Genomic DNA, 25520 nt, shown 5'->3' with positions numbered 1-25520 from the left:
GTCGTGCACAGACCAGCACCCGCCAAGCAGAGCGAGCCGATTGTCATGCTCCACTGCGGCTCAGGTCGATACGACCCCAAACCCTTGGCGGTTGAGAGGGCCCCCAGCTTCAACTGCTTGCCGACCTCGAACCTCGACCAGTCCCAGGTCATTCATTCGCGACAAACCATCCACCCACTACCCACCACCCACCACCCACCACCGGCGCACGCCTCCAATCCAGATTTCCGAGGGTTTGTATGCACTCCGACTCTCCATCTTTCGAATTGGCCCTGACGATCCGTTTTCAGCGGTAAACACGCACGCAATGGCTGCCGGCGGACCCCCCGTTCGCCCGATCTACCGCTACCTGGCCACGGGCCTGGGTGCATCAATGTGGTTCTGGGTACGTGACGGCTTTCCTTGAGAGTGTTCTTGCGCTGGGCGCTGACCGAGATGTTGCAGATTTTCTATCGTGCAAAGAAAGACGGTACGGCTCACACACACGTAACAAGTCGCTCATCCTGCAAGATTCAGCTAACCCTATCTTTCAGGGCCCGTTCTTCTCGGCTGGAAGCATCCTTGGGAACACTAAATGCGCAAGGGAAGAAAATAGACGAGGGCGCTTTGCTTGGGGCAAGGAGCATTGTACATATACCACCAATACGACGTACCCTCGAGTCAATTCGCCGATTCGTCTTGACGAATCCTAACCTCGTTGCGTTTGTGCCCTCGCAACTTGCCGACCAACCCGAAGCTCAACTGCAACAAAATTCGCTGGCAGGATCCTCTTTGCAAGCTGGAGAGGTTAGGACGAGAAAGACCAGCTCAGCCAGAACTACAGCACAAGATCCCAACTTAAATCGGCCGCCGCCAAGGATTACATAGACTTCCTTACGCCTTGCATGTTTATTCTATTCCTTGGGACCGTAGTTTGGCGGGGGGGAAACAGGAATTCACTGCCATGTTGCCTGCCTCTTTGCAGGTTCACAGTTTTTTTTTTTTTTTTTTTTTTTTTTTTTCCTTCTTGATTGCTAAGGCGGGAGAGATGCCAGATGGCGAGACGACATCTTGAGCACGGTAAAACAGTGTAACCGGCAGTTTGAAGCCAGGAGGTGGACCGAAACGGGTTATCCACGGAGCCATGAGTGGGCTGCTACGCACCCCGTCAGACATCGGCCCTCATAACCATGGCAGTGACCAGTTAGTACCCAAACTTGCGTGTGAATACACGACTGAGCCGTCCAAATTAAGGGTGCATCTAGTGGTAACAGCGGCGCCGAAATTCAACGCCATCATTAGATTGCCAAACTATGCTTAGCATGGAAGGATACACTTGGTCAGATCTTGATCAACTCACAGGGCCGATGGTCTTAAGGCAGCACGCACAGCGCGCTTCGGCTTGAGGATCTCGATCGGCTCGGCTGATTCAAGATCACAATGCCATGCTAGTGCGAGGCAAAACAGCGGGTTCACTTCTTTGATATAGATTCTATATATAAGCCCTAAAACAACATTTGCTCCTGAATTACCTTGTACTGCTTCCGCACTTTGGTCCGCTTGAACACCGACACCTTCAGCTTCCCAATCAGTCGCGCAAGGCCCTGGAACACTAGATGCTCCCCTGCCCACCCCAAAACAAAGTACAGTACCCCAAGCCCGATGATCACAAGCTTGAAGTCCCAGCTGAGATAGGTCAATTGCATGAAGCTGGACAGCCACGCCGGCGGACTGATCACCATTACCAGCGAGATGCCGAGGGTGATGGCTACGGTTGCGACAAACGGCCCTGGTCATCGGGTCAGTTTCAAATGCGGGTTGGGGTGGGAAAGACGGGGCGGTAGACATACAATTGTGCAACGCCGAGTGCCTGAAGGGCCGGCCGGCATTCAGCACCACTCCTGACAGGATGTATTCAAAGCAAGAGGTCAGGAACAAGGCCGTGTTCTCTGAGTTCACAACGTTCGACTTGTCGGGGTCGATAACGGGCGGGATAAACCACGGTTGCTTGCGGACAGCCACGTATGCGGCCGCTTGGATCACGATGCATATGACAATCTGACCCAAAAGCGGAGTGAGAATCTTGCGCGAGACGAGATCTGCTGTCGGCTTCTTGCGGCACAGCTCTGGGAAAGGTCCTGCCCAGCTCATGAAGACGGCAATGGGCAGGATCAAGGCCAGGTCGATGAAGAGAAACTGGAAGTCGCCTAGGTTGGAAGCCGAGGCGTACAGAAAGCTCACCGAGGTGAACTGAATGGCCGAGTACAGGCTCATGTACTTGAAGCAGCTGAAGCTGGTTACAAGCGCCGCCCGTCCCTCCCGAATCACCTCGGGCACGCATCGGATGTCAAACACCCGAGAGGTAAACGGGGCCGCCACGGACGCCTCGGCTTCCGAGAGGGAGATGCCTACGTCGGCTGCCTTGAGGGCGCCACAGTCGTTCGCGCCGTCGCCGCAGAAACCACACGAATAGTCAATGCTCTGCAGCTTCTCCACTAGTTCGTGCTTCTCGTCCGGAGACATGCGTGCAAAGACCTTGCCGGTGACGAGCATCCTCCGCAGAACTTCGGGGGGCGCAAAGTCGACTACCCAGCGGAAGACATCACCGCTAACAGCGATCGAGTAGTTGCGCAGGTTTGAGATGTCGTATGGCAAAGATGCATCGTGTTCCGGCGGAGCTGGCAGGGGCAGCAGAGTCTTAGCGTCGAGCTGGTAGGCCTGGTTGTCGATGCTCTCCCACTGGAGGCTCGCGTTGGGGTCTGTTGCGTCACCGGTAAGGAACCGAGGAACGAAACAGTGCGCAGTCTTGCTGATCATGCCGCACTCCCTCGCGACGCTGACGGCAGTCAGAATGTTGTCGCCGGTAACCATAACGGTGCCAATGTTAGAGTCGAGGAGCTCCTTGAGGACCGCGACCGTCGTAGGCTTCAACTTGTTTTCGAAGATGATGAATCCGACGAACTCGAGGTCTGACTCAACCTCGCTTCGTTTCATCTTCTGGGCCTTGACCCAGCTGAGCTTCTTGATGTGCTTTGTTGCGCACCCAATAACACGATACCCTTTGTGTGTATACTGAGATAGAAGCTCTTCGTAGTCGGCAGGGACTTGGAGTGGGTTAGCGGTCCGATTGCAAACTGGGGTTAGAATGGGGCTAGAGCTTACATGTCTCCGGTCTACAAATATCCCGCATGCATTCAGGAGCTCCTTTGACATAGATGTCACCACTGGGCCGGCCGAACGTCCTCACAATGACACTAGCACGCCGCAGCTGGGAGACAAACTCGAAAGATTTAATAACGCCGAGTTCGAGGGGTTCCTAGCAAACGTCAGGAGTGGTAGGACCCCAAAAAGTCGTGAAGCGCGACTTACATTTGTGACAGACCCCTGGCCTATTCCGTCCGCTTGTTGTCTGAAGTCCGTTGGTGGCCTGGCAACAGAGGGACGGAGATTTACTTGTTCTTCATCATCGGCATTTGCTCCCCCCATATTCCCTTCCTCAAAAGTCCAGCCCGTGAATTCAAACATTTTCAGATCGAGGGGATCGCCAACGGGGTGGCCATCCACGGTCCGCAGGGAATGGCACGTTGCCATAGTGTATAGAGTTGCGGTCCGCGTGTCTCTCTCGTCTTTGTCCTCAGCACCGGCGCTCTGGTCCGGGGCAAGGTCCCGGGGACTGGCCAACAGCTCGCTAAATCGGTTGTCGGCTCGCGAAACAACTCGCACCCCCAGAATGTCGAGCCCTTCCTCTGTCAGGGTCCCGGTTTTGTCGAAGCACATGAGGTCGAGCTTTCCTCCCACGTTCACCCTCTGCGGGCTGATGCAGAATATTTGCTTCTTCTTCAGCCGGCCGAGGGCGAAGCTAGTGCCGATGGTAAGGGTCGCCGGCAGGGCCGGCGGAACCACAATCGTGATGAGGTCGAGGGCACGAACGACAATCAAATGCCACTCCAGTCCGAGCCTAATGAAATTGATGAATGAGGCGGTGAATCCGAATAGCGCCACGCAAGCCATGACGGCTATGTATCGGAACGAGTCCCTGTAAAATTTGAAACCCGATGGCTTGGGGAAGAGCATGGAGCGAACTAAAGCGCCCTTAGTAGTATTGAAACCCGTCCTCACAACCATAGCAAGGGCCACGGCTTCTTCATCCTGGTTCTCCTGCGGTCGCCGAGCACGAACAATCTTGGTGCCACAGAACAAGAAATGCTTAGCTACGTCCGGGAGCATAGTCGATGCTGCCAAGTCTAGCTTTCGAAGCGTCTCATCGGTCGCCGGAGTCTTGGACACGGGGACAGATTCACCAGTGAGCATGCTCTCATTTACAATGCAATCGCCGCTGAGGAGGAGGCTGTCTGCTGGAAATTGGCCGAGGCTTGGGTCACTGACTTCGTATACGTCACCCGGGACAAGATCGCTCGAGGGAATGTTCCGCCCTGAGTGTGGTTAGCAGTTGGCTTCTCAATACTAGGATGACGGAGAGCGTACAGAACCCGCTGCGAAGAACTCGAACGTCGCAGACAAACCGAGAGATCTCGCGAAGCCTTCTCATGGTCTTGGACCGTCAGCCACAATTCGCAGCTCTCACTTTTCTTCCTTTCTACCGGATGATAATAACAACAACAAGGAGAAGGAGGAGGAGGAGGAGGAGGACTTACATTTCTAGTCTCAATAAGTGTGGTAGTGATACTGCCCACAGATATGACGAAAATGGCGGCAGCGTAGTAATAATACTCGTCAAGTGACCAGAGTATCAGACTGGCTAGTTGGAACACGTAAAAAGGATGGAAAACCTAACCGCGGATAAGTTACGCGAAATCGCCACCAGTGAAGCAAGAACATACCTCATCCACGAGCAGACGGAACACCGACTTCTGCTCGATATCGATCAGATTGTCGCCAAAAACGACGTCGCGGTGAGTCTTCTCTTCGCTCGTGATGCCGGCGCGGATCTCTCGGACGTTTGACCACAGGGGATCCTTCCATCCGGCACCGAGCAGGAATTTGTCTCTTGTAGGATGGAAGAAAAACCGGACGTAACGATAACTGATCATTCGAAGGTCGTGCAGAATCGGGTCGTGATCTTCGTCCGTAAACAGGTACGAGGTCATCTTCCCCGGCGCTCCGAACACGGTCGAGAGTGGCCGCCCATACGGTTTGGACTCCACGTCCAATATTGCGATTTCGTTCCACTGATTCTCGACGACGACCCAATCGCAATCGCGAAGGGGCGACGATTTGCCAACCAGCTTAACGTGCCAGCGAGGCAACCAGCGGAAGACTAGCCAGCCGAGACCGCACGTGAAGAGACAGAGAAAAACGTAGAGCGCGAGCCCGGCAACGCTCGTCCGAAACCCCGCAATGACGATATAAAGGTCCTCGTTCACCATGTACACCTTTTGGCTGTGGCGGGTTGCCCCATAGCCGCTGCCAGCTGAAACGCCGCTATCCCGCCTGAGTAGCCTGCTGTAAACCGAACCCCTCGATTGCGTCGAAGTCCTGCGGAGAAAGTCATGGTCGTCGTAAACAGAGCTGCGCTCCATGTCGGTTGAATCGTCTTGTTCTTCGAACTCGTCGTCGAATGGTAGCTCGTCGAGGTCGCCTACCGAGAGGCGTCCGTCGGCAAGAGGGACAGCCTGCTCCAGTTCCCCAAGCTCGCCAAGCTCACCCTCGTCTTGGTAGAAGGAGAAGCTCGTTGTCGAGTCGGCACGGGCGCGGCGGTGACTGAAAGCAGAGACGCTAGTCGGGAGAGACTCGGCGACGGGTCCAGCAAAGAGCTGCGTGCTTTTGCGTTAGCGAATGCCGATTGGTGCGTGCATGCATGACCGCCGCTTTTTACCTCATCTTGAGCCATCTCGACATCCTCAAAAATGCTGGCGCTGCTCTGGTTCGTCCCCAGCCGGTAGAAGCCCGAGCCGCTGTCTGTCTCAGTCGGCAGGCGTTGGCCGGCGTCACGCGCCGGGCCATCGTGCGCCTCCATGTCGACTGCCAACACCTCAAGTCTTGGTACGGGCCCAGAACTTAAAGTTGGCTGTACGCATTTTCTTTTTCCTTAGTCAACACGACGGTTGATATGAGAGTAGGTCCCTAAAAGAAACAAACCAATTTGTGAGGGAGGTGGGCGATTAGCGGGGCGTTTGCTGCGCTGAGGCTTGTTGACTCCCGCTCCAACAACGAATTCGCCAGACGAGCGGCGCAGATTGGTGGGGGCGGGTACCGATAAGCTAGCGCTTCCCGCAGATCGATGAGGTTGACGTCGATTGTGTCGGGAGATGGACCCCGATAGTTGCATCGCAACTTACTAGTAGGTGCCACGAGTGGGATGCTTGGCGCCTGGGTTTCCCGACCCCTGTTATCCGTAAAACTGCCCGATACACTAAAATTACATGTCCAGAGCGGTGCTTGAGGTGTGCACGAAGTATAGTATCACCTACATAGGTTAAGGTATGTCCATCATATTCGCGATCTACCAGACAAGACCAGGCCCCCGTTCGATGCGGTCGCCTGGACCGACATGGTGTTCGGATTAGTGTCAAATTTCAACGCATCTGCGTTGAAAGATATTTGCCGATTGCAATCCTATCTCTGCTTCGTGTCCAGTTGAGCGGCTGGTGAGAAGTCCACGCTGAATTGATCCACAGGGATGAGGAGGGCCAGGCACATGCTCTCAACGCGGCAAGGGCGACTAAGGCCTCGTGGGGGAGCATCACCCTCACAACTTTTTAGTGCGGCTTATCTGACGGTCGTGACCATTCCTGGTTACGACATTACATGGTTTACTTAGTTATAAGGCCGGGCTAGTCGGCTTTTGGTGTCGTACCGTAGTAGAGTTCCCGTCATTTGCAGTACACTACGTGATGCATGTCTGTCATCCGCACATCAGGTAGGCACGTACCTCTTGTAGGTACAGTACATATATTAATCAACGCCATATATATCCACGCGTGCTGATATCGCATCGCCGTTGTGTGAGCTACAACGCATTCGGCCACATTCGGCGACGTCTTCACCTGCCCTTGAATATCAAGGCCAGAGCTCTAGGCTGCCGAGTAAGGCAGGCAGGCAAACAAAGGGCGGACTTCACCCCGAGCCCCCAACTCCGACAAATCAGAAAAGAGGGGGGGAAGAAAAGAAAAAGAAAAAAAAAAGGAAAAAAAGGTGTTCCCGCCAAGTTTGAGGCCTGGGTGCATCCTCTAGACAGGTGGAACCGGGGGCAAGGAAAATTCGCGGATCCCTGAAACTTTCACCGTTTAAGTGGGTGCCGAACGTTGATGGCAGGCAACCTTGTCATGACGAAGCAGTCGCAGAGCGGTGTAGGGCACGCTATCCTCGACATTACCAGACGTGGAAACGCAGACTGAAAAGGTCAAGCGCTGGAAGAAGTGCCACGTCATTTCGACCGATTGCTGATTAGTATACAACAGAAGCGGACGCTAAAAGAAAAACAAAGTAGGGGAGGTAGGATGGAATCGTTGGCTTTGGGTACGGTACGATGTATATGAGGTATGTACGGATTACATACATACATGCTGCCATCGAAAGAGTCACCGAGCGCAATCGTAATGGGGCAAGAAAGTTTGGCTTGTGGATAGAAGGGACCCGGGACCCATGCTGCCGCGAGCGTCTGGTCTGCAGAAGTACTGCCCCGCAAATTTTCTTAGCTGAGCGCCCCAGCGCAGCTTTTCCCCTCCTCAACATTTCTTAGCACAAGGGGAGACCACAGACCATCCATCTTTCCGATTTTTACCAAACTTCTTCCTCCATAACTGCCGGTCTGCTTCTTTGCTTCAGATCGACCTAACGATTATTTCCAAACAAAACCAAAGCCCATCACTTTACCCAGAGGACAATCATCGCCATGGCTGAGCCCATCAAGAACAAGCGGCCCGACCCCGCTGCCCCGTAAGTTTTCGGTGGCAATCACAGCCATGAATGCCGCCCATTTGCACAACACCGGTCGCGATGAAACCGTTGAGGCGCTAACCCATGTCTATCCAGTACTCCCCAGAACACACCAGCGAATGCGGCTCCCATCTCATCGCACGCCCAACAGCCGGGCATTTCAAGCATCAAGGAGGGTCAGTCATTAAGCAGCGACAAGAATTCAGCCTGTCTTCTGCGTACTGACGATATGAATCATGCAGAGGATTTGACCGCTGCCTCCATTTTCGCCAAGGATCCCCGTTTTGTCTCTTTGATCCAGGGCCGTCTCGGCTCGCTTGTCGGCCGCTCGTCTGGCTACATCGAGTCGCTTCCCGCTGAGGTCAAGCGCCGCGTCGCGGGCTTGAAGGGCATTCAAAAGGAGCATTCCAAGCTCGAGGCCGAGTTCCAGGAAGAGGTCCTGCAGCTCGAGAAGAAGTATTTCGCCAAGTTCACTCCTCTGTACGAGCAGCGCGCTGCTATCGTAAACGGCAAGACCGAGCCCACTGAGGAGCAGGTCAAGGCCGGTGAGGAGAATGCGGAAGAGGAGGAAGGCGCCGCCGTTAAGGAAGAGAAGCCCGCTGAGAATGCCGCCGAGAAGGTGTCGGGCATTCCTGAGTTCTGGCTCTCGGCTATGAAGAACCAGATCTCCCTGGCTGAGATGATCACCGACCGGGATGAGGGCGCCCTCAAGTCCCTCGTCGATATCCGGATGGAGTACCTCGATAAGCCTGGCTTCCGCCTCATTTTCGAATTCGCCGAGAACGAGTACTTCACCAACAAGACCATCACCAAGACCTACTACTACCAGAACGAGAGCGGCTATGGCGGTGACTTCATCTACGATCACGCTGAAGGTGACAAGATCGACTGGAAGCCTGGCATGGACTTGACTGTGCGCATTGAGCAGAAGAAGCAGCGGAACAAGAGTAAGTGCGAAAGATATCCTTAAGACTACAATCGCTAACAAGCGCAGCGACCAAGCAAACCCGCATTGTCAAGAAGACTGTTCCCACCGAGTCCTTCTTCAATTTCTTCTCGCCTCCCAAGGCGCCGTCCGATGAGGACGACGATGCCGCCTCCGATATTGAAGAGCGTCTGGAGCTCGACTATCAACTCGGAGAGGATATTAAGGAGAAGCTGATACCCCGAGCGATTGACTGGTTCACGGGCGAGGCGCTTGCTTTTGAGGAGATTGACGAGGATGATATGGAGGAGTTCGATGACGATAAGGATGAGGATGAGGATGACGACGCCAGCGAGGATCATGATGACGAGGATGAGTCCGAGGAGGAAGAGGTGAGCGCAATCTGGCCCGACCCCGAGAGTGTGAGTACTAATAGCGTTCAGGAGGATGGTACCAAGCCCAAGCAGGAGCCTACCGAGTGCAAGCAGAGTTAGATGGCTTGCTCTTCCCCACGACGATTTCCCATTCCTCTTAATTAATCAGGGCATCAAGTCCACAAACCCTTTATCTGGGCCACGTAAACATATGCGCCCCCCCTTATTCCACACAAAAGCTCAAGGACAGTCGCCCTCGCTGGAAGGGCAGATGCCGTGCTGTACCTGCGGGTATGGGGGCAACAGATTCTAATATGAGAAGGACGTCTTTTGGGAGCATGCCCATGTGTAACGGGGTTGGTTGTTTTTTCCACATCGAGCTATTCGAGGGAGTTTGATCTTTGTGCCGTGCTTTGCGAGGTCCCCAGCGATGGCATAGACGGTATAAAAAAGAGACTGCACAGGAGCATGACAAGTGTCTGCTAGGAGGGATATTTCGGGTATGGGAGCAGCGGTAGCAGTGCTGAGGATTCAATCACAGTGTTCAGAGCAGAGCATTACACGAGTTTTTACCCCCCAGCCATCTGGCCTGTGCAAAGTAGTGACTCCGGGATCGGGGCTTGGACCCAGCGCTCCGGTTCGGAGCGCTCAAACGAACGTGCCTCTTGTCAAGAAACGTGCACGTTTTGCACCCAGTTGTGATTCCAGGGGTGGAATTTGGTGACTCACGTCCCAGCAACACGGGCACTGGTTGTACAGCAGGTCCCAAATCGACCACAAGCACCAATCGCATTTTGGTGGACTTAACACGTCTTGGGGAGTAATGCAGCTTGTTTTGTAGCTAGCTGGCCCTTTTCAACGCTGCCGAGTAGCTGAAAGCTGGAACCCTACACGATAGAGACCTTTTGTAACTGTTCAAGATACCAAGAGCTTATGTGCTGGAACAAGGCAACCTATTGGCTTAGACGAAGGGGGCTATTGGTATGTATGTACAAAATATTCACTGCCAGGTCCGTATTTGGAACCCCGAGTGGCATGAGGAGTCAGCGGCTGTCATTCCGTCATGCAGAAAGATTTTCCCTCGCAGTGAGTCAACCCCGCTATAAAACCAGCACCCCACAGCATAACATCCCACCGTGGGGTCTTCTGGGACCAGAGTTCAAGTCTTCATCACTCCTGCTCTCAGAGAGCGCATTAAACCAACACCAAACGCTGCTCAAACCTATCCAAGTCCCGATTTTTCCTCACAATGGCAGCCCCAAGAGAAATTTCGCGTCCCGCGCTCAGTGAAGCCGTTTCACATAGCCTCAGTGCTTCGCCCGCAGCGCCTCTCCATTCGCCTCCAGCGAGCCAGGGCAGCTTTTTGGCGGGGTCGTTCGCTCACCGGCCTGCCACTGCGACCGCCAAGCAACTGAAACCTTTCAACACCGGGGACATCAAGATCTTGCTTTTGGAGAACGTGAACCAAACCGGGAGAGACATCCTCACCGGCCAGGGTTACCAGGTCGAGTTTCTCAAGACGTCGCTGCCAGAAGACGAGCTCATCGAGAAGATCAAGTGAGTCTTTTCCCTTCCGTATTCGGAGCTGCGCCTTTGCCCCTTGAACACAGGTCCAGTAAACCGCGAGTCCTGGACTTTCTTTCTCAGCGCAGTACTCAAGGGCGGAAGCATCATTTCACGATAATCTCAACCCACGAAAGACCACCATACCGTCTGCAGATTACTCTGCTGGAAGTGTGACTCATGGAGACTCGGAAGAATAGGGCTGATACGTGAGCAGGGACGTGCATGTCATTGGCATCCGGTCAAAAACAAAACTCACAGCAAAGGTGCTGCAGGAGGCAAAGAACCTCCTTGTCATCGGCTGCTTCTGCATCGGTACCAATCAAGTAGACCTAGAATATGCGGCTCGGCATGGTATTGCTGTCTTCAACTCGCCTTTCGCCAACTCGCGCAGCGTTGCCGAGCTGGTGATTGCTGAGATTATCTCGCTCGCTCGCCAGCTGGGCGACCGCTCGCTCGAGATGCACCGCGGCACCTGGAACAAGGTGAGCGCCAAGTGCTGGGAGGTCCGTGGCAAGACGCTGGGGATTGTCGGCTACGGCCACATCGGTTCTCAGCTGTCGGTCCTCGCGGAGGCCATGGGCATGTCGGTCGTCTACTATGACGTCCTCACTCTGATGGCTATCGGCTCGGCGCGGCAGGTGCCCACGCTCGACAAGCTGCTGGAGGAGGCCGACTTCGTGACCCTCCATGTCCCAGAGACGCCCGAGACCAAGAACCTCATCTCAACCGAGCAGTTTGCGCGCATGAAGAACGGCTCGTACCTCATCAATGCCAGCCGCGGGACCGTTGTCGACATCCCCGCCCTCATCAAGGCGATGCGTTCGGGCAAGATTGCGGGCGCGGCGCTGGACGTGTTCCCCAACGAGCCGGCGGCCAATGGCGACTACTTCGTCAACAGCCTTAATTCGTGGGCCGAGGACCTACGGGGTCTGAACAACATCATCCTGACACCACACATTGGCGGCAGCACTGAGGAGGCGCAGCGGGCCATTGGCGTGGAGGTGGCCGAGGCGCTGGTGCGCTACATCAACCAGGGCATCACGCTCGGCAGCGTTAACCTACCCGAGGTGACGATGCGCTCGCTGACGCTCGAGGAGCCCAACCACGCGCGCGTCATCTACATCCACCGCAACGTGCCAGGTGTGCTGCGCAAGGTCAACGAGATTCTGGCCGAACACAACGTCGACAAGCAAATCTCAGACAGCAAGGGCGATATTGCTTATCTGATGGCTGACATTAGTGATGTCAAGACCGAGGACATCAAGGAGATCCGGGACAGCCTGGACGCGCTCAGCTCGCGCATCATGACGCGTGTCCTGTACTAGACGGCGAGAGGGACAAGGGAAGCTTGGGATATATGCATCATACGAGGACCATTGGAAATACATGGAGTTGACGGGGGATTTCAACATGGAGTGGGCTCATCCTCATCTTTCAACACTTACAGTTTAGGTCTGCCTCGGCCAGGGTGTTGGTCTTCATCTCATCTTCTGCAAAGGGAAAAAGAACAGGACCTGCATAGGTAGATGACCATACTAGGGCTCACTGGATGGGTTAGGTCAAGACATTGGCGAGAAAAAAAAGGGAGCAAAGAAAAAGCAAAAGAAAATAGAACAACCAGGCAATTAGTACACTCAACGTGCTGGTCACGGGCTTCGAATCCGGTTGTGATGGTGGTGGTTAACCGGAAAATAAATAGACCTGCTGCACCTGAAACAAACGTGAACACCCCTCCCAGTTGAGTGATTGGTGATTCTTAGGGGAAGAAGGAGTGGGGTGGCTGCAGGAGAGCCATGAGCGATGTTCTGCTATGTAGCCAGGGTGTTAACACCGGAATGCAAGTCAGCGAGTGACTCGAGTCGGAGTAGCTTATTGCCGAGTCTCCTCTCCTGAACCCCCAATGTTGCACCTCCCTCAAGGTTCTCTATAATAAGCGTCCAGGGGAACTGGCTGAAGGGCGACGAGTCGAGCAAAGGCGACCTTTTACCGCGCACAGTGGTGGGGAGGAAGTGGCGGCGGGCGGTGAGAGGCATTCCGCATGTTTTGGGGGGCCTGAGTGGAGGGCAGATCCACTCCGAAACCCCTGCTTGGGGTGACCCCCGCTCTCGATGTGTCTGTTTCCCGTTGCGTGTTCGCGATGGTTGGACGTCCTTCTCATGCACGACAGACAGGCTCAAGGAGTGAGGTACAGATGTAATCCAGCACATATATAATAACGAATCATGAGATCGTTCTTCTGCTCGTTTTGTTCGGCTAGTGTGCAAAATTGCGCCTCGCGTTGAGCACTGCAGGGGACATTGCACACACCAGGACCGCATGAACAACGAAGCAAATCTGGGGGTCCTTCGAGGCATTGTAATCCGTACTGTGCCGGCTGATGGAAGGATCGAGTACGGAGTACGGATTCCTATATGTATGTAGGTAGTGTAGGTGCGTACAAGCAAAAGATTCGGTGTGAGAGTGACTTTTTCACGTCGTAAATACGACGCGATCTAGGGATACGTCTGAAGAAGCCACCGCCTGCTCAGTTGGGTTGTAAGGGACCGCGTACATGTTTCGACAAAACCGCTTTCTATCCGTAGCTTCGCCCAACAGCCATTGCATCGCATTGCCATGCTACTGCGTCCGTACCTAGTATGGATACTACACATGGGTTGAACTTGGTCAGTGCGCGAAACCCAACCCCAGAAACCATGCTGTGTACCCGCTTTACGGACTGTTACGACCTGCTTCTCCTATCAAGTCACGGCGCACCCATGCATCTTTTTCTCAACCCCCTGAACTCGAGCAACAACCTCCCCGATACTTTTGCGCCGCCGTTTCTCGGATAGCGCACAGTTCGCACGCCTTCCATCTCCTGACCACGCACGTTCTTGGAGTGAACCAGGTGTTGGAGAGACGCCATCTCTCAGCTTGTGGCAGAGAAGCGGAGTTCCCCGACCCTTGAAACTTACGCTGTTACTCTGTACCGTATTCTTTCATGAATGCCTTCCCCAAGCAGCGCATCCAACATCGAAACCCACTCCCTGCACCCTCTCAGCTGCACCGCTGCACCGCTGCACCGCTGTCCGACTGATTGCGAGCAGCTCGGGCATCTCTGATCACGACTGCCGACTCCCTACTGGCCGGCTGCGACGATAGCTGGCTCTCGAAGCCGTGAGCACCGCGAACTCAAATCCACCTCCACCTCCCTGCAGCTCCACTTCCACCGCGCTCTCCTCCCGAACACCGTGTCCAATGTCGGAGAGCTATGATGTCGGCACGAGAGCGTGGCAGCCCGACCCAACCGAGGGCTGGGTTGCGTCCGAGGTCATCAAGAAGACGGTAGATGGGTCGAAAGTCACGCTCGAGTTCCAACTGGAAAATGGCGAGGTACGTACTCTTTGATTTGCGCTGGGGCGCTGCCAGCTGTTCCCCAACCGCTCCGTGATCGTTGTTGACATGGTTTATACTGCTCTAGATCAGAACAGTCGAGGTCTCGCTCGAGGCACTCCAGTCCGGGAACCACCCGTCGCTACCACCACTAATGAACCCGACCATGCTCGAAGCCAGCGATGACCTGACAAACCTCTCGCATCTCAACGAGCCTGCCGGTAAGCTGGGCTCCTCCCTGCCTGGGTTTTCAGATTGTTAACTGACAACCCTCGCGGCCATCAGTCCTGCAGGCCATTCGTCTTCGATACCTCCAGAAGGAGATCTACACATATTCGGGTATCGTGTTAATAGCGACGAACCCCTTCGCTCGGGTCGACTCCCTCTACGTTCCGGGCATGGTCCAGGTATACGCCGGGAAACAGAGGGCCACACAAGCTCCCCATCTCTTTGCCATTGCGGAGGAGGCCTTCATGTATGGATTTGTGCAGGCCGCGGGGCTGTTAAGAAGGAAATCTCGGGGCTTTTGCTGACCGTTCTGCAGGGACATGATCCGAGACGGCAAGAACCAGACCGTTGTTGTCTCGGGTGAGTCTGGTGCCGGCAAGACCGTCAGCGCGAAGTACATTATGAGATACTTTGCGACAAGAGAGTCGCCCGACAGCCCGGGATCGAGGGCGAAGAAGGGTCCCGAGGCCATGAGCAAGACGGAGGAGGCGATCCTCGCGACCAATCCCATCATGGAAGCCTTTGGAAACGCAAAGACGACCAGGAACGACAACTCGTCGCGCTTTGGAAAGTACATCGAGATCATGTTTGACAAGGAAACCAACATCATTGGTGCCAAGATCAGGACCTACCTGTTGGAGCGGTCAAGATTGGTGTTTCAACCGCTTAAGGAGAGGAACTACCATATCTTCTACCAGCTCGTGGCGGGCGTGTCGGACAAGGAGCGCCAGGAGCTGGGCCTGCTACCGGTCGAGCAGTTCGACTACCTGAACCAGGGCGACACGCCGACCATCGACGGCGTGGATGACAAGGCCGAGTTTCTGGCGACCAAGCAGTCTCTCAAGATGATTGGCGTGAGCGATGCGGATCAAGCCGAGATCTTCAAGCTGCTTGCCGGCTTGCTGCATCTCGGAAACATCAAGATTGGCGCAACGCGGAACGACAGCGTGCTTTCACCGTCTGAGCCGTCTCTGGTGAAGGCCTGTGACATCCTCGGCATCGACGCTGCTGAATTCGCGAAGTGGATTGTTAAGAAGCAACTCATCACGCGCGGAGAAAAGATCACGTCCAACCTCACCCAAGCGCAGGCTATCGTGGTGAGGGATTCGGTCGCCAAGTTCATCTATTCCAGCCTCTTTGACTGGCTGGTGGAGATCATCAACCGTAGCCTGGCGCCAGAGGACGTCCTCAACAGGGCCAACTCCTTCATCGGCGTGCTCGATATCTACGGCTTTGAGCACTTCGCCAAGAACTCCTTTGAGCAGTTCTGCATCAACTACGCCAACGAAAAGCTGCAGCAAGAGTTCAACCAGCACGTCTTCAAGCTCGAGCAGGATGAGTACCTGAAGGAACAGATCGATTGGACTTTCATCGACTTTGCCGACAACCAGCCGTGTATCGATCTGATTGAGGGCAAACTCGGTATCCTCTCGCTGCTCGATGAAGAATCCAGGTTACCCATGGGCTCTGACGAGCAGTTCGTGACCAAGCTGCATCATAATTTCGGCAGCGACAAGCACAAGTTCTACAAGAAACCAAGGTTCGGCAAGTCTTCATTCACGGTCCGCCATTATGCGGTCGACGTAACGTACGAGTCGGAGGGTTTCATCGAGAAGAACCGTGACACGGTGCCGGACGAGCACATGGCTGTGCTCCGCGCCTCGACCAACAAATTCCTTTGCTCCGTTCTCGACGCGGCCTTGGCGGTGCGGGAAAAGGATGCCGCCTCGTCAAGCTCTAACGCCGTGAAGCCGGCGGCAGGCAGGAGGATCGGCGTCGCTGTTAACCGCAAGCCGACGCTCGGTGGCATCTTCAAGTCGTCGCTGATTGAGCTCATGAACACCATCAGCAGCACCGATGTACATTATATTCGGTGTATCAAGCCCAACGAGGCCAAGGAGGCATGGAAGTTCGAGGGCCCCATGGTGCTGAGTCAGCTCCGTGCCTGCGGTGTCCTGGAGACAGTTCGCATCAGTTGCGCAGGCTATCCGACGAGATGGACCTACGAGGAGTTTGCTCTACGTTACTACATGCTGGTACCATCATCGGAGTGGACGTCCGAGATCCGGGAGATGGCAAACGCGATCTTGACCAGGGCCTTCGGCGCCAACAAGGGCAAGGGCATGGACAAATACCAGCTGGGTCTGACAAAGATCTTCTTCCGAGCCGGCATGCTAGCGTATCTGGAGAATCTGCGGACCAACCGGCTGAATGACTGCGCTATCATGATTCAAAAGAACTTGAAGGCCAAGTACTACCGCAAGAAATATCTGGAGGCCCGGGCTTCCATCATTGCGTTCCAGTCCACAACAAGAGCTTACAAGGCTCGTCAAGTGGCCCAGGAGATGAGGACGATCAAGGCCGCGACAACAATCCAACGAGTCTGGCGCGGACAGAAGCAGAGGAAGCAGTTCCTCAAGATCAGGAACGACGTGATCCTTGCCCAGGCCGCCTTCAGGGGTTACCTTCGGCGGAAGGAGATCATGGAGACCCGGATGGGCAACGCTGCCCGCATTATCCAACGGAACTGGCGGTCGAGGAGGCAGCTGCGGTCTTGGAGGGACTACCGCAGGAAGGTCATCATTGTGCAGAGCTTGTGGCGCGGCAGGAGTGCCCGCAAGGCGTACAAGGTCATCCGCGCCGAGGCTCGCGACCTCAAGCAGATCTCGTACAAGCTGGAGAACAAGGTGGTGGAGCTCACACAGTCCCTGGGCACTATGAAGGCGCAGAACAAGGAGCTCAAGACGCAGGTCGAGAACTACGAGGGCCAGGTCGCCATCTGGAGAAATCGGCACAACGCGCTCGAGGCGCGGGCCAAGGAGCTGCAGACCGAGGCCAACCAGGCCGGCATCGCAGCAGCCCGCCTCGAGGCGATGGAGGCCGAGATGAAGAAGCTCCAGGCAAGCTTCGAGGAGTCGGTGGCCAACGTCAAGAGGATGCAGGAAGAGGAGCGGCAGTTGCGGGAGTCTCTGCGTGCTACGAGCTCAGAACTCGAGGCTGCGCGCCAGGAGAGCCAGCGCCAAGAGGCCGAGAAGAACTCGCTCCGGCAGCAGCTGGCCGAGCTTCAGGAGGCGCTCGAGCTGGCCCGGCGCGGTGCTCCTGTCAATGGCGACCTTGCGAATGGCCACGGGCCCGCCGCGACCGCCCCGTCGGGCCTCATCAACTTGGTGTCAGCTAAGAAGCCCAAGCGGCGGAGCGCGGGTGCCGAGGTCCGTGAACTGGATAGGTACAGCATGGCCTACAGCCCGCGCCCCGTCTCCATGGCAGTCCCCGGCATGCACCGCCAGACCACGTTGTCAGGCTCGACGTACATTCCGGGCGTCGACAGCATCGAGTTGGAGCTCGAGTCTCTGCTTGCCGACGAGGAGGGTCTCAACGAGGAAGTTACTCTGGGGCTCATCCGGAATCTCAAGCTCCCATCGCCTTCGAGCAATCCTCCGCCTTCGGACAAGGAGGTCCTGTTCCCGTCGTACCTCATCAACTTGGTCACCTCGGAGATGTGGAACAATGGTTTCGTCAAGGAGTCGGAGCGCTTCCTGGCAAACGTCATGCAGTCTATCCAGCAGGAGGTCATGCAACACGATGGCGACGACGCCATCAACCATGGCGCATTCTGGCTCTCCAACGTGCACGAGATGCTCTCCTTCGTCTTCCTTGCTGAGGACTGGTACGAAGCACAGAAGACGGACAACTACGAGTATGACCGTCTGCTCGAAATCGTCAAGCACGATCTGGAGAGCCTTGAGTTCAACATCTACCACACGTGGATGAAGGTGCTCAAGCGGAAGCTCAACAAGATGATCATCCCTGCCATCATCGAGTCGCAGTCGCTGCCGGGCTTCGTTACGAACGAGAACAACCGGTTCCTGGGCAAACTCTTGCAGGGCAGCAACCAGCCGGCGTACAGCATGGACAACCTGCTGTCGCTTCTCAACAGCGTCTACCGCGCCATGAAGGGGTATTACCTCGAGCAAAGCATCATCATGCAGACAATCACGGAGCTGCTCAAACTCGTTGGCGTCACGGCTTTCAACGACCTGCTCATGCGCCGCAACTTCCTGTCCTGGAAGCGTGGCCTGCAGATCAACTACAACATCACGCGTATCGAGGAGTGGTGCAAGAGCCACGAGATGCCCGAGGGCACTCTCCAGCTCGAGCACTTGATGGTGAGTTGAGAATACATGTATCTTTTTTCTCGACGAGCATCGCTGACTCGGTCATTTTTAAAATTTAGCAAGCAACCAAACTCCTTCAGCTCAAGAAGGCCACCCTGAACGATATTGAGATTATCCAGGATATCTGCTGGATGTAAGTATCATGGGCGCACGTGTCCTCCCGTCTGCCAACATTGTCTGACTGTAAAACACAGGCTCTCTCCCAACCAGATCCAGAAGCTCCTTAATCAGTATCTCGTTGCCGACTACGAGCAGCCCATCAACGGCGAGATCATGAAGGCGGTTGCCTCGCGCGTCACCGAGAAGAGCGATGTTCTCCTCCTTCCTGCCGTCGATATGGACGATAGCGGACCGTACGAGATTGCCGAGCCTAGAGTCATCACGGCTCTGGAGACATATACCCCATCTTGTATGTGCACTTCCATCCTCAACATTACTTCACTCTACCTCTCCAATCTTCCTCTCCAGAGTGTACGCTGACCGACGTGGAACACAGGGCTGCAAACCCCGCGCCTCAAGCGCCTTGCCGAGATTGTCTCCCAACAGGCCCTCGCCCAGCAAGAGAAGCTCGAATATGGTTCTCAGCCGGGTGTCGAGGACGACGAGGTATATGACGATGAAGGCCTCCAGAGCGGCGGTGATGTGCCCGAGGTGGAGCACCAGGGCAGCCGGCCGACTAGTCTTGTGGCGGGCGCCGCTTAGTCGACGGCGTCTGCTGCTGCTAGCGCCGCCGCCGGGGCTGGCACACGGCTTCGCTCCTTCCTGCTGGGTACCGGTGCTGTTGATGTGGCTACTACGCGCCCTCGCCCGCTCTTGCTAGGCACTATTGCTGCTACGGCCGTTGGTGATGCTTCCGGGCGCGTCGCGCCTTTGTCATTGTCATTGCCCGTGTACTTGGCTATGCGTCAACAGAGGCAAAGCCAAGGGCAGAGACCTGCTTCGGTACTTCTTAGCCCGTGGAGGTTCAACGGTGGTGGTGGTGGTGGTGGTGGTAGGAAGAGCGGAAGCGGGAGCAAGAGTAATGCTGATGGCCGTGTTGGTGGTGGTACGGCTGATCCTGCGGCGGAAGGTTATAGGATGCTGCGCAATAGTAGCGGAAGCGAGTGATGCGCAAGTTCGTGGTGCTGATGGAGCAGATGAGGCAGAGGAGGGGGGGAATGTTTCCTGCGGTTCTTTCTTCGCTCTTCTGGGATATCAATGAGCCGATATATGGGACGATGTGACGTGCCCCTGCTGGATCTGAAGGGGGGAGTGGGGAGTGAATACCAGAATATATCACTTATGTTGCTCCTATTGCTGCTGCTTGTCGTTTCTATCCTGACGCACGTGAGGCTGTATGTATTGTTCACAGTAGCGCTGTGAGCGATGCGACAGAAGTTGTTCTATGACCTAGTAGGAAAAAGGAAAATGAATGCTTTCTCACTATCCCTTTTCTAAATATAAACGGCTTGGTAAGCTCTGATGTCTTGTTTCCTAGAGTTGACTTCAAAGCGTAAGAAAAAGACAGTTACTAATTAGACCTTGGCGCTCCCTTCGTTGGGTGTTGCCGCTCTGCGCGGTTGTTTTAACACTATTCTCGAACAGCACAGTGGGGGTTTTGATCGCTCGCACGCCCTTCCCTCAATGTAACAAGCAGCAGAAAAATATTTTTTTTGGGCGACATAAACTGAACGACCTCACTTACACCCCGCTCACTACATACACCCTTGTCTCACGACTAACACGGTTCCCCAGTCTGAACAAAACAAAAGCGGAAACGTAGGAGAAAGAAGACGTATCTTGAAACCACCCGGAGGTGCAAAAACGGAACGAAGCCCAAGAGGAAGAGGAAGAAACATGTCGCGCACCCTCCCCAACATCATCATCACGGGCACGCCCGGCACCGGCAAGACAAGCCACAGCGAGCTACTTGCCGAGCGCACGGGGCTCAAGCACATCTCTATCAACGATGTGGTCAAGGACCGCGAGTGCCACGAAGGTTGGGACGACGAGTATCAGAGCTGGATTGTGGATGAGGACAAGGTGAGTTTTGAGCCAGACTCCTTTTTGCTCGCTCGCCCACGCTTTTCAGACTCTTGGTCATACTTCTCATTTCTTTTGATTTTTTTTTTTTGTTTTGTTTCCCTGCTTGATACTCTTCAGCACAATCTCATCTCATTGCCATTCCTCAACTTCGACTTGATCATGCTTCACTCCAAGTTTTCCGTTAGATGTATACGTATGTACTAAACGAGGAATTGAATAGCTGCTCGACGCTATCGAAGAGGAGGTCAAGCAGGGCGGGTGCATAATAGACTGGCACGCGTGCGACTTGTTCCCCAAGAGCTGGATCGACCTGGTCGTGGTGCTGCGAGTGGATACGGCGACGCTGTATGATAGGTTGACAGCGAGGTGAGTCAGGCCGCCGCAGTTCCCTAACCGCCCCTTCCCCACCTGCCCGGGACCTGAACAGCGGTTGACGATTGTTGTGATTTCTATTTCTCTTTGCTGTACAGGAAATACCCCGAGGTGAAACTCCAAGAGAATATCGACTCGGAGATCATGGAGGTTTTGCTTCAGGAAGCCAAGGAGTCGTATGATGAGGAAATTGTGGTCGAGCTGCAGAGCATAACCGCTGATGAGATGGAGAGCAATGTCGAGAGAATTGAGCAGTGGTTGGAGCAATGGAAAAAGGACAATGCCTCATGAAAACCAAGACCTCATGGGGGTTAATATTATAAAATCAAAAAAAGACAAAAAAAACTTCCTGGTTCCATGGTCTATCTTAAGGGTTGAAGTAAATATACAGCAACTGAAGAGACGAAATGAGTATACTGTATACACAGTATAGTACGGGTAGTACCTGCTACAGTGGTAGGCGGGCCTGCCCCTGCCGCAGCAAACTGTCACAGGCAGGGCGCCGCAGCGCCCTCTAACAGCTAACCCCACTACATACAAGAGGATTTATCCCCTTCTGTAAATCAATCTCCCAACAACCAGTCAACACGTTCCTTAAGTCGAGAGAAAAAAAACCAGTAAAAAAAAAAAAGAGAGAAGTCGGCAAAATGACGACCCCCACAGCCGCGAAACACATTGTCAACTTCATAACAGGCAATGCCAACAAGCTGCGCGAGGTGAAGGCGATCCTGGAGCCGGCGATCCAAGTCGAGAGCCAGACGCTCGATCTGGTCGAGATCCAGGGCACCCTGGAAGAGGTGACGCTGGACAAGTGCAGGCGAGCGGCCGAGCTGGTAAGCCGTGTTACCTCCTGGCCACCCGAACCAGCCAACGTTCGAAGATGAATGAGGTGGGAGGGCTGCTAATCAGAAACCTTGTGATAAACTGCAGATCAAGGGCCCCGTCCTGGTTGAAGACACCTGCCTCTGCTTCAACGCCCTGAATGGACTTCCGGGGCCGTATATGTACGTCACATTTGTGTCTCTCCCATTCTTACTCCCCTTCCACCCCTCCCTTTTTTTTTTTTTCTTCTTCCCGGGCACAAAGGCTAATAATAATGGTTTGATCCTTAGAAAATGGTTCATGGCATCCATCGGTCACGCTGGTCTCAACAACCTGCTGGCCGCGTACGAAGACAAGTCGGCCAAGGCCGTCTGCACCTTTGCCTACTCAGCGGGTCCCGGCCATGAGCCGATCCTGTTTCAGGGGATTACCGAGGGCAAGATTGTACCGGCAAGGGGGTCGCCGGATTTTGGTATGTTCCTGGAGTCAGTCACCTTACCTCGGGGGCGCCTACCGCTGACATGACATTTCACTATCAGGCTGGGATGCCATTTTCGAGTACGAAGGGAAAACGTAAGTCTCCAATCTCCGCGGCTTGTTCCCGTGGCTCAGTCACTGACCGTAAAACAAGGTATGCTGAGATGGACAAGGCGGAAAAGAACAAGATCTCGCACCGCTACCGGGCCTTGGCAAAGCTAAAAGATTGGTTCGCAAAGGAACTGGCGCCGTAACTTGCATCAATATTGTGGTAGCTGGAAGATCCTGAACCGACTTGCAGCGTCTCATAGTTGGCAAGACCCGGTCCCCCGTTATGCCGGTATCTTCTACCAACGCCTGCCATGGCTAGTCCACACCACGCCATACCGCTCTGCTCCAGCATCTCGGCCTATTAACCCTCCATCGGCCCTTATTGCAACACTCTATGTTGATGTCCGCAAACTGTTGGTAATCCGAAGCACAGATGGATCTACGGTGGCACCAGCTTCACCAACTCAAAAGATCTGTACCTCTTCAAATAGTCGTTTCCCCGCCGGTACGCCCTGAGCGCCAGATCAGGGGCGGGATGCTTGAAACTGGTCTGGCCTATAAGACGTACGATGTATGACGAGTCATGGAACGACGGATCGAAGACGAGGAGCTGCTTAGTGCCATTCTTGAGCTTCTCAAAGCCGATGATGGTAAGGGAATGGCCTACTCCGGTACATCCGTCAGCCCATTGAGTCGGGAGTTGGGGAGAAGAAGAGAGGAGCTCGGAAAGCCAAGCGGGCTTACCAAGGTGTTGAAAGTAGATCGGCGGTAGGTTTGTTCTGTGAACACGCTGCGTGGGATCCTGAACCCCCAATTCGAAGTAATTCTCGACATACTCCATGAGATGCGCCTCGGATTTGCCAGGCTCCGAGAATTTGATACCGTGTGGTTCACATGGAATGTTCAACAACCGGAACACAGCCACTGCCTGGTGGGCTTTCCATTAGTTTCTCCATGATAGGATGGCGGCTAGAAAAGAAACCTATGTTCATACCTCTGGAGTGCCGATGTATTTTCTTGTTCCTCTTATACCGCCAGTCTCAAGGCGTGCTTGTGAATTGATGCCCAAATCCCAAGCTGTCTCAATCCATTCTTGGATCTGAAAGATGGACGGGATAGTGCCGCAGAAATGTTCATGCCCCTTGGACTTGACTTCTATGATATACGAAGCCAGCATCTGGATATTCCGGTAGCCGCAGAACCCTCCTATGCGCCTTGTTAGTGTGAGTAACTGAGCCGTGCACCTTTAGGGTGACAAACCCTCGCGCTTGAGTTTGGAAACATGTTGCACGCGTGGATGGCAGAGGTAAGCGTGCTTTGTCGATGGACTTTGTTCCAGCAGTACCGCTAGCACGGAGACAACACCTGTCGCTGTTAGCCTAGCGGTCAACACAGCTCCTCTACACATCGCTCACCTTGCGACGTGACTTGGCCTTCCCTCTTGAGCAGCGATACTAGCCATTCGGGCATACGGCTCTCATGAGCGTATTTTCCGAGATGTGCTTTCTGGATGGACGTTAGCTGAGCCCAAGAGCATCAGCGAACTACTAGCTAGACCCGCTTACACCAAGCCGTTTGCCGTGGGGGGAGTGCTTATTCGGAAGCTGTTCATTCTGGAGCGGGGCACGCATGTGGACGCCCTCGGATGTGAAGACGGGGATCTTGAGCAAACGCTTCCAGATCGTGATTGCCTTTCCTAACCTTGCTTCCTTTGCTTGTTTCCCTTGACGCTCATTCACCTCAGACCCGGGGTCTGACTGTCGATGCCGTTGCGCCGCGCGATGAGCCCTCGACGGCCCAGAGTGAGGATCCGGCTCCGCAGGTGTCACAGGGTCAAGCTCTTTCGTGGTGCAACCGCCAGACTCCTCGGAATGGAGCTCAAGATGATAATCCAGCTCCTGGAGCGGGAGAATTTCTTCACACCCATCAATCGGACACTCGACGTATGAGATATTCTCACCAGACCCGGGATTTTCAGATACGCTTCCTTGCTCTTGACGGAACGAAGCGTCTTCTCCTTCGGCGTGGTAGGTTTCCAAGTGCTAGATTTCTCAGCAAACCCGGTATTCAGGCGTGCAACAGCAGCATCGGTGCCTGCAATCAGCCGGGAATGAGAGACTCACCAGCAGCATCTCATATTCGCCACCGGGGTTGGTCCAGCCACAAAATGGGCAGGCCATCGCCTTGTCTTCGGCCATTTGCTTTGACACCTCTCACCCCTCTTTGTCCAGACTCGGTGCTGTGGCTATGTTCGGGGGCCCCGAGTGCCAAACAAGCAGCCGCCGTCTTGAAAAACACACCATCGACGGATAAGTACCGAGGAATATTAGAGTGTTAATCTGAGGTTGTCAACCAAAAGGCTCAAAGATCGATCGGCACTCGACTTCGATTCCAGTTGCGCGTGAATCCGTCAGAACCAGAAGTAGCAGTTGTGAGGGGAGGAAGGGAGGGGGAAAGGGGGGTTGGGTTGGGTTTGCTGTGCCTGGCTGTTGCCTCTTGCAAGCACAGTGCCAGGCCCGGTTCGCGCCTCACATGTTCCTTATTCCCCCCGCACGGGCTTCCAGAGGATGGATGCACTCCCATAGTTACCCGGTCACACCACTAAATAGCTGGACACAGTAGATAGCCAAATCGAAGCGCGCAAAGTACCCTGAATTCGACGCCTTTTACATGGCTAGCTATATTTACTAGATAAGCGGGCTTTTTAACCTTTTTCTGTTCTTTGTTTACTAGCAAACAAAGTATGCCAGCACCTTATAATATAACTACCTGGGTTACACTATCCTCTAGGAGGGCTTAGCGCGACCTTAAGAGGGGGTACTGTACTGTATGTATGTGCAAGTAGTCTACCAGAGTAAGGCTTTGGTAAAGCAAAAAGGTTATGATCTGGTCGTTATGCGTTGCTACTAGAGCGTAATCGGTAGCTTGATTCCAGATCCTCTAGGAGTCCAATAATAGACGTACAGGGTGCACTCCAAAATACCAGCTTGGTGCCGATGTTGCTCGGAATCTTGGGTGTCCAAATGCAAGTCAAAGTTGCAGAAATCATACTGTGGGGGCCATGGCAGCGGAGGGGCGGCGTGTGTTCACCACCTACTCGTAACACCTTGTATTGAACTGGGTGGTAACACTCACAGCCACCACCCGCTCCCCTCACCGAGTCAAAATTCCGTCTGGTCAGATAGAGAGGAGCGCGGGCTCAGAGTTTCTAGGGAGTACAAGCTGGCAAGCTGGCAAGCTGGCAAGCTGGCAAAC

At 54.4% G+C, this 25520-nt stretch overlaps 9 protein-coding genes across 9 annotated transcripts; 6 read left to right on the top strand and 3 right to left on the bottom strand.

The window, feature by feature from the left end:
* Positions 1-298: 298 nt before the first annotated feature.
* On the top strand, positions 299-574 carry MYCTH_48250 (uncharacterized protein; the record flags this gene model as incomplete). Its single annotated transcript, XM_003661581.1, has 3 exons — positions 299-385; positions 445-469; positions 534-574. Coding segments are annotated over 3 exons (153 nt in total), but the record flags the coding sequence as incomplete, so codon positions are not given.
* An 832-nt stretch (positions 575-1406) lies between these two features.
* Positions 1407-6167, bottom strand: MYCTH_2301237 (uncharacterized protein). Its single transcript, XM_003661580.1, has 8 exons — positions 5816-6167; positions 4821-5753; positions 4635-4769; positions 4465-4531; positions 3349-4412; positions 3142-3295; positions 1830-3083; positions 1407-1768 (listed from the first exon to the last, which is right to left on the bottom strand). The coding sequence occupies exons 1-8, from the start codon at positions 5954-5956 to the stop codon at positions 1485-1487; spliced, it is 4032 nt and encodes a 1343-aa protein (XP_003661628.1). The 5' UTR covers positions 5957-6167; the 3' UTR covers positions 1407-1484.
* A 1518-nt stretch (positions 6168-7685) lies between these two features.
* Positions 7686-10060, top strand: MYCTH_111107 (nucleosome assembly protein-like protein). The gene is made up of 5 exons (XM_003661579.1): positions 7686-7878; positions 7975-8054; positions 8121-8825; positions 8873-9195; positions 9247-10060. The coding sequence occupies exons 1-5, from the start codon at positions 7835-7837 to the stop codon at positions 9295-9297; spliced, it is 1203 nt and encodes a 400-aa protein (XP_003661627.1). The 5' UTR covers positions 7686-7834; the 3' UTR covers positions 9298-10060.
* Positions 10061-10361: 301 nt separating this feature from the next.
* MYCTH_2314616 (uncharacterized protein) lies at positions 10362-12456 on the top strand. Its single transcript, XM_003661578.1, has 2 exons — positions 10362-10734; positions 10958-12456. Exons 1-2 carry the CDS (start codon positions 10427-10429, stop codon positions 12066-12068), a joined length of 1419 nt encoding a protein of 472 aa, XP_003661626.1. The 5' UTR covers positions 10362-10426; the 3' UTR covers positions 12069-12456.
* A 958-nt stretch (positions 12457-13414) lies between these two features.
* MYCTH_2301228 (uncharacterized protein) lies at positions 13415-13841 on the bottom strand. Its single transcript, XM_003661577.1, has one exon. It carries the CDS (start codon positions 13646-13648, stop codon positions 13487-13489), a length of 162 nt encoding a protein of 53 aa, XP_003661625.1. The 5' UTR covers positions 13649-13841; the 3' UTR covers positions 13415-13486.
* Positions 13836-19404, top strand: MYCTH_2301226 (uncharacterized protein). The gene is made up of 7 exons (XM_003661576.1): positions 13836-14115; positions 14204-14336; positions 14401-14590; positions 14660-18509; positions 18578-18651; positions 18713-18927; positions 19015-19404. Exons 1-7 carry the CDS (start codon positions 13981-13983, stop codon positions 19218-19220), a joined length of 4803 nt encoding a protein of 1600 aa, XP_003661624.1. The 5' UTR covers positions 13836-13980; the 3' UTR covers positions 19221-19404.
* A 950-nt stretch (positions 19405-20354) lies between these two features.
* Positions 20355-21206, top strand: MYCTH_2057861 (uncharacterized protein; the record flags this gene model as incomplete). Its single annotated transcript, XM_003661575.1, has 3 exons — positions 20355-20540; positions 20764-20909; positions 21014-21206. 3 exons carry the CDS (start codon positions 20355-20357, stop codon positions 21204-21206), a joined length of 525 nt encoding a protein of 174 aa, XP_003661623.1.
* Positions 21207-21385: 179 nt separating this feature from the next.
* Positions 21386-21919, top strand: MYCTH_2301223 (uncharacterized protein). Its single transcript, XM_003661574.1, has one exon. The coding sequence runs from the start codon at positions 21563-21565 to the stop codon at positions 21797-21799; it is 237 nt and encodes a 78-aa protein (XP_003661622.1). The 5' UTR covers positions 21386-21562; the 3' UTR covers positions 21800-21919.
* Positions 21920-22316: 397 nt separating this feature from the next.
* On the bottom strand, positions 22317-24737 carry MYCTH_2301216 (uncharacterized protein). The gene is made up of 7 exons (XM_003661573.1): positions 24389-24737; positions 23831-24307; positions 23681-23771; positions 23526-23630; positions 23260-23471; positions 23010-23193; positions 22317-22928 (listed from the first exon to the last, which is right to left on the bottom strand). Exons 1-7 carry the CDS (start codon positions 24461-24463, stop codon positions 22705-22707), a joined length of 1368 nt encoding a protein of 455 aa, XP_003661621.1. The 5' UTR covers positions 24464-24737; the 3' UTR covers positions 22317-22704.
* Positions 24738-25520: the final 783 nt, after the last annotated feature.

The sequence above is a fragment of the Thermothelomyces thermophilus genome, chromosome 2, assembly GCF_000226095.1.
Source record: "Thermothelomyces thermophilus ATCC 42464 chromosome 2, complete sequence".
Classification (NCBI taxonomy): Eukaryota; Fungi; Ascomycota; class Sordariomycetes; order Sordariales; family Chaetomiaceae; genus Thermothelomyces; species Thermothelomyces thermophilus.
The sequence above is the reverse complement of the archived record's forward strand: the minus strand, read 5'-3'. Positions and strand labels throughout refer to the sequence as shown.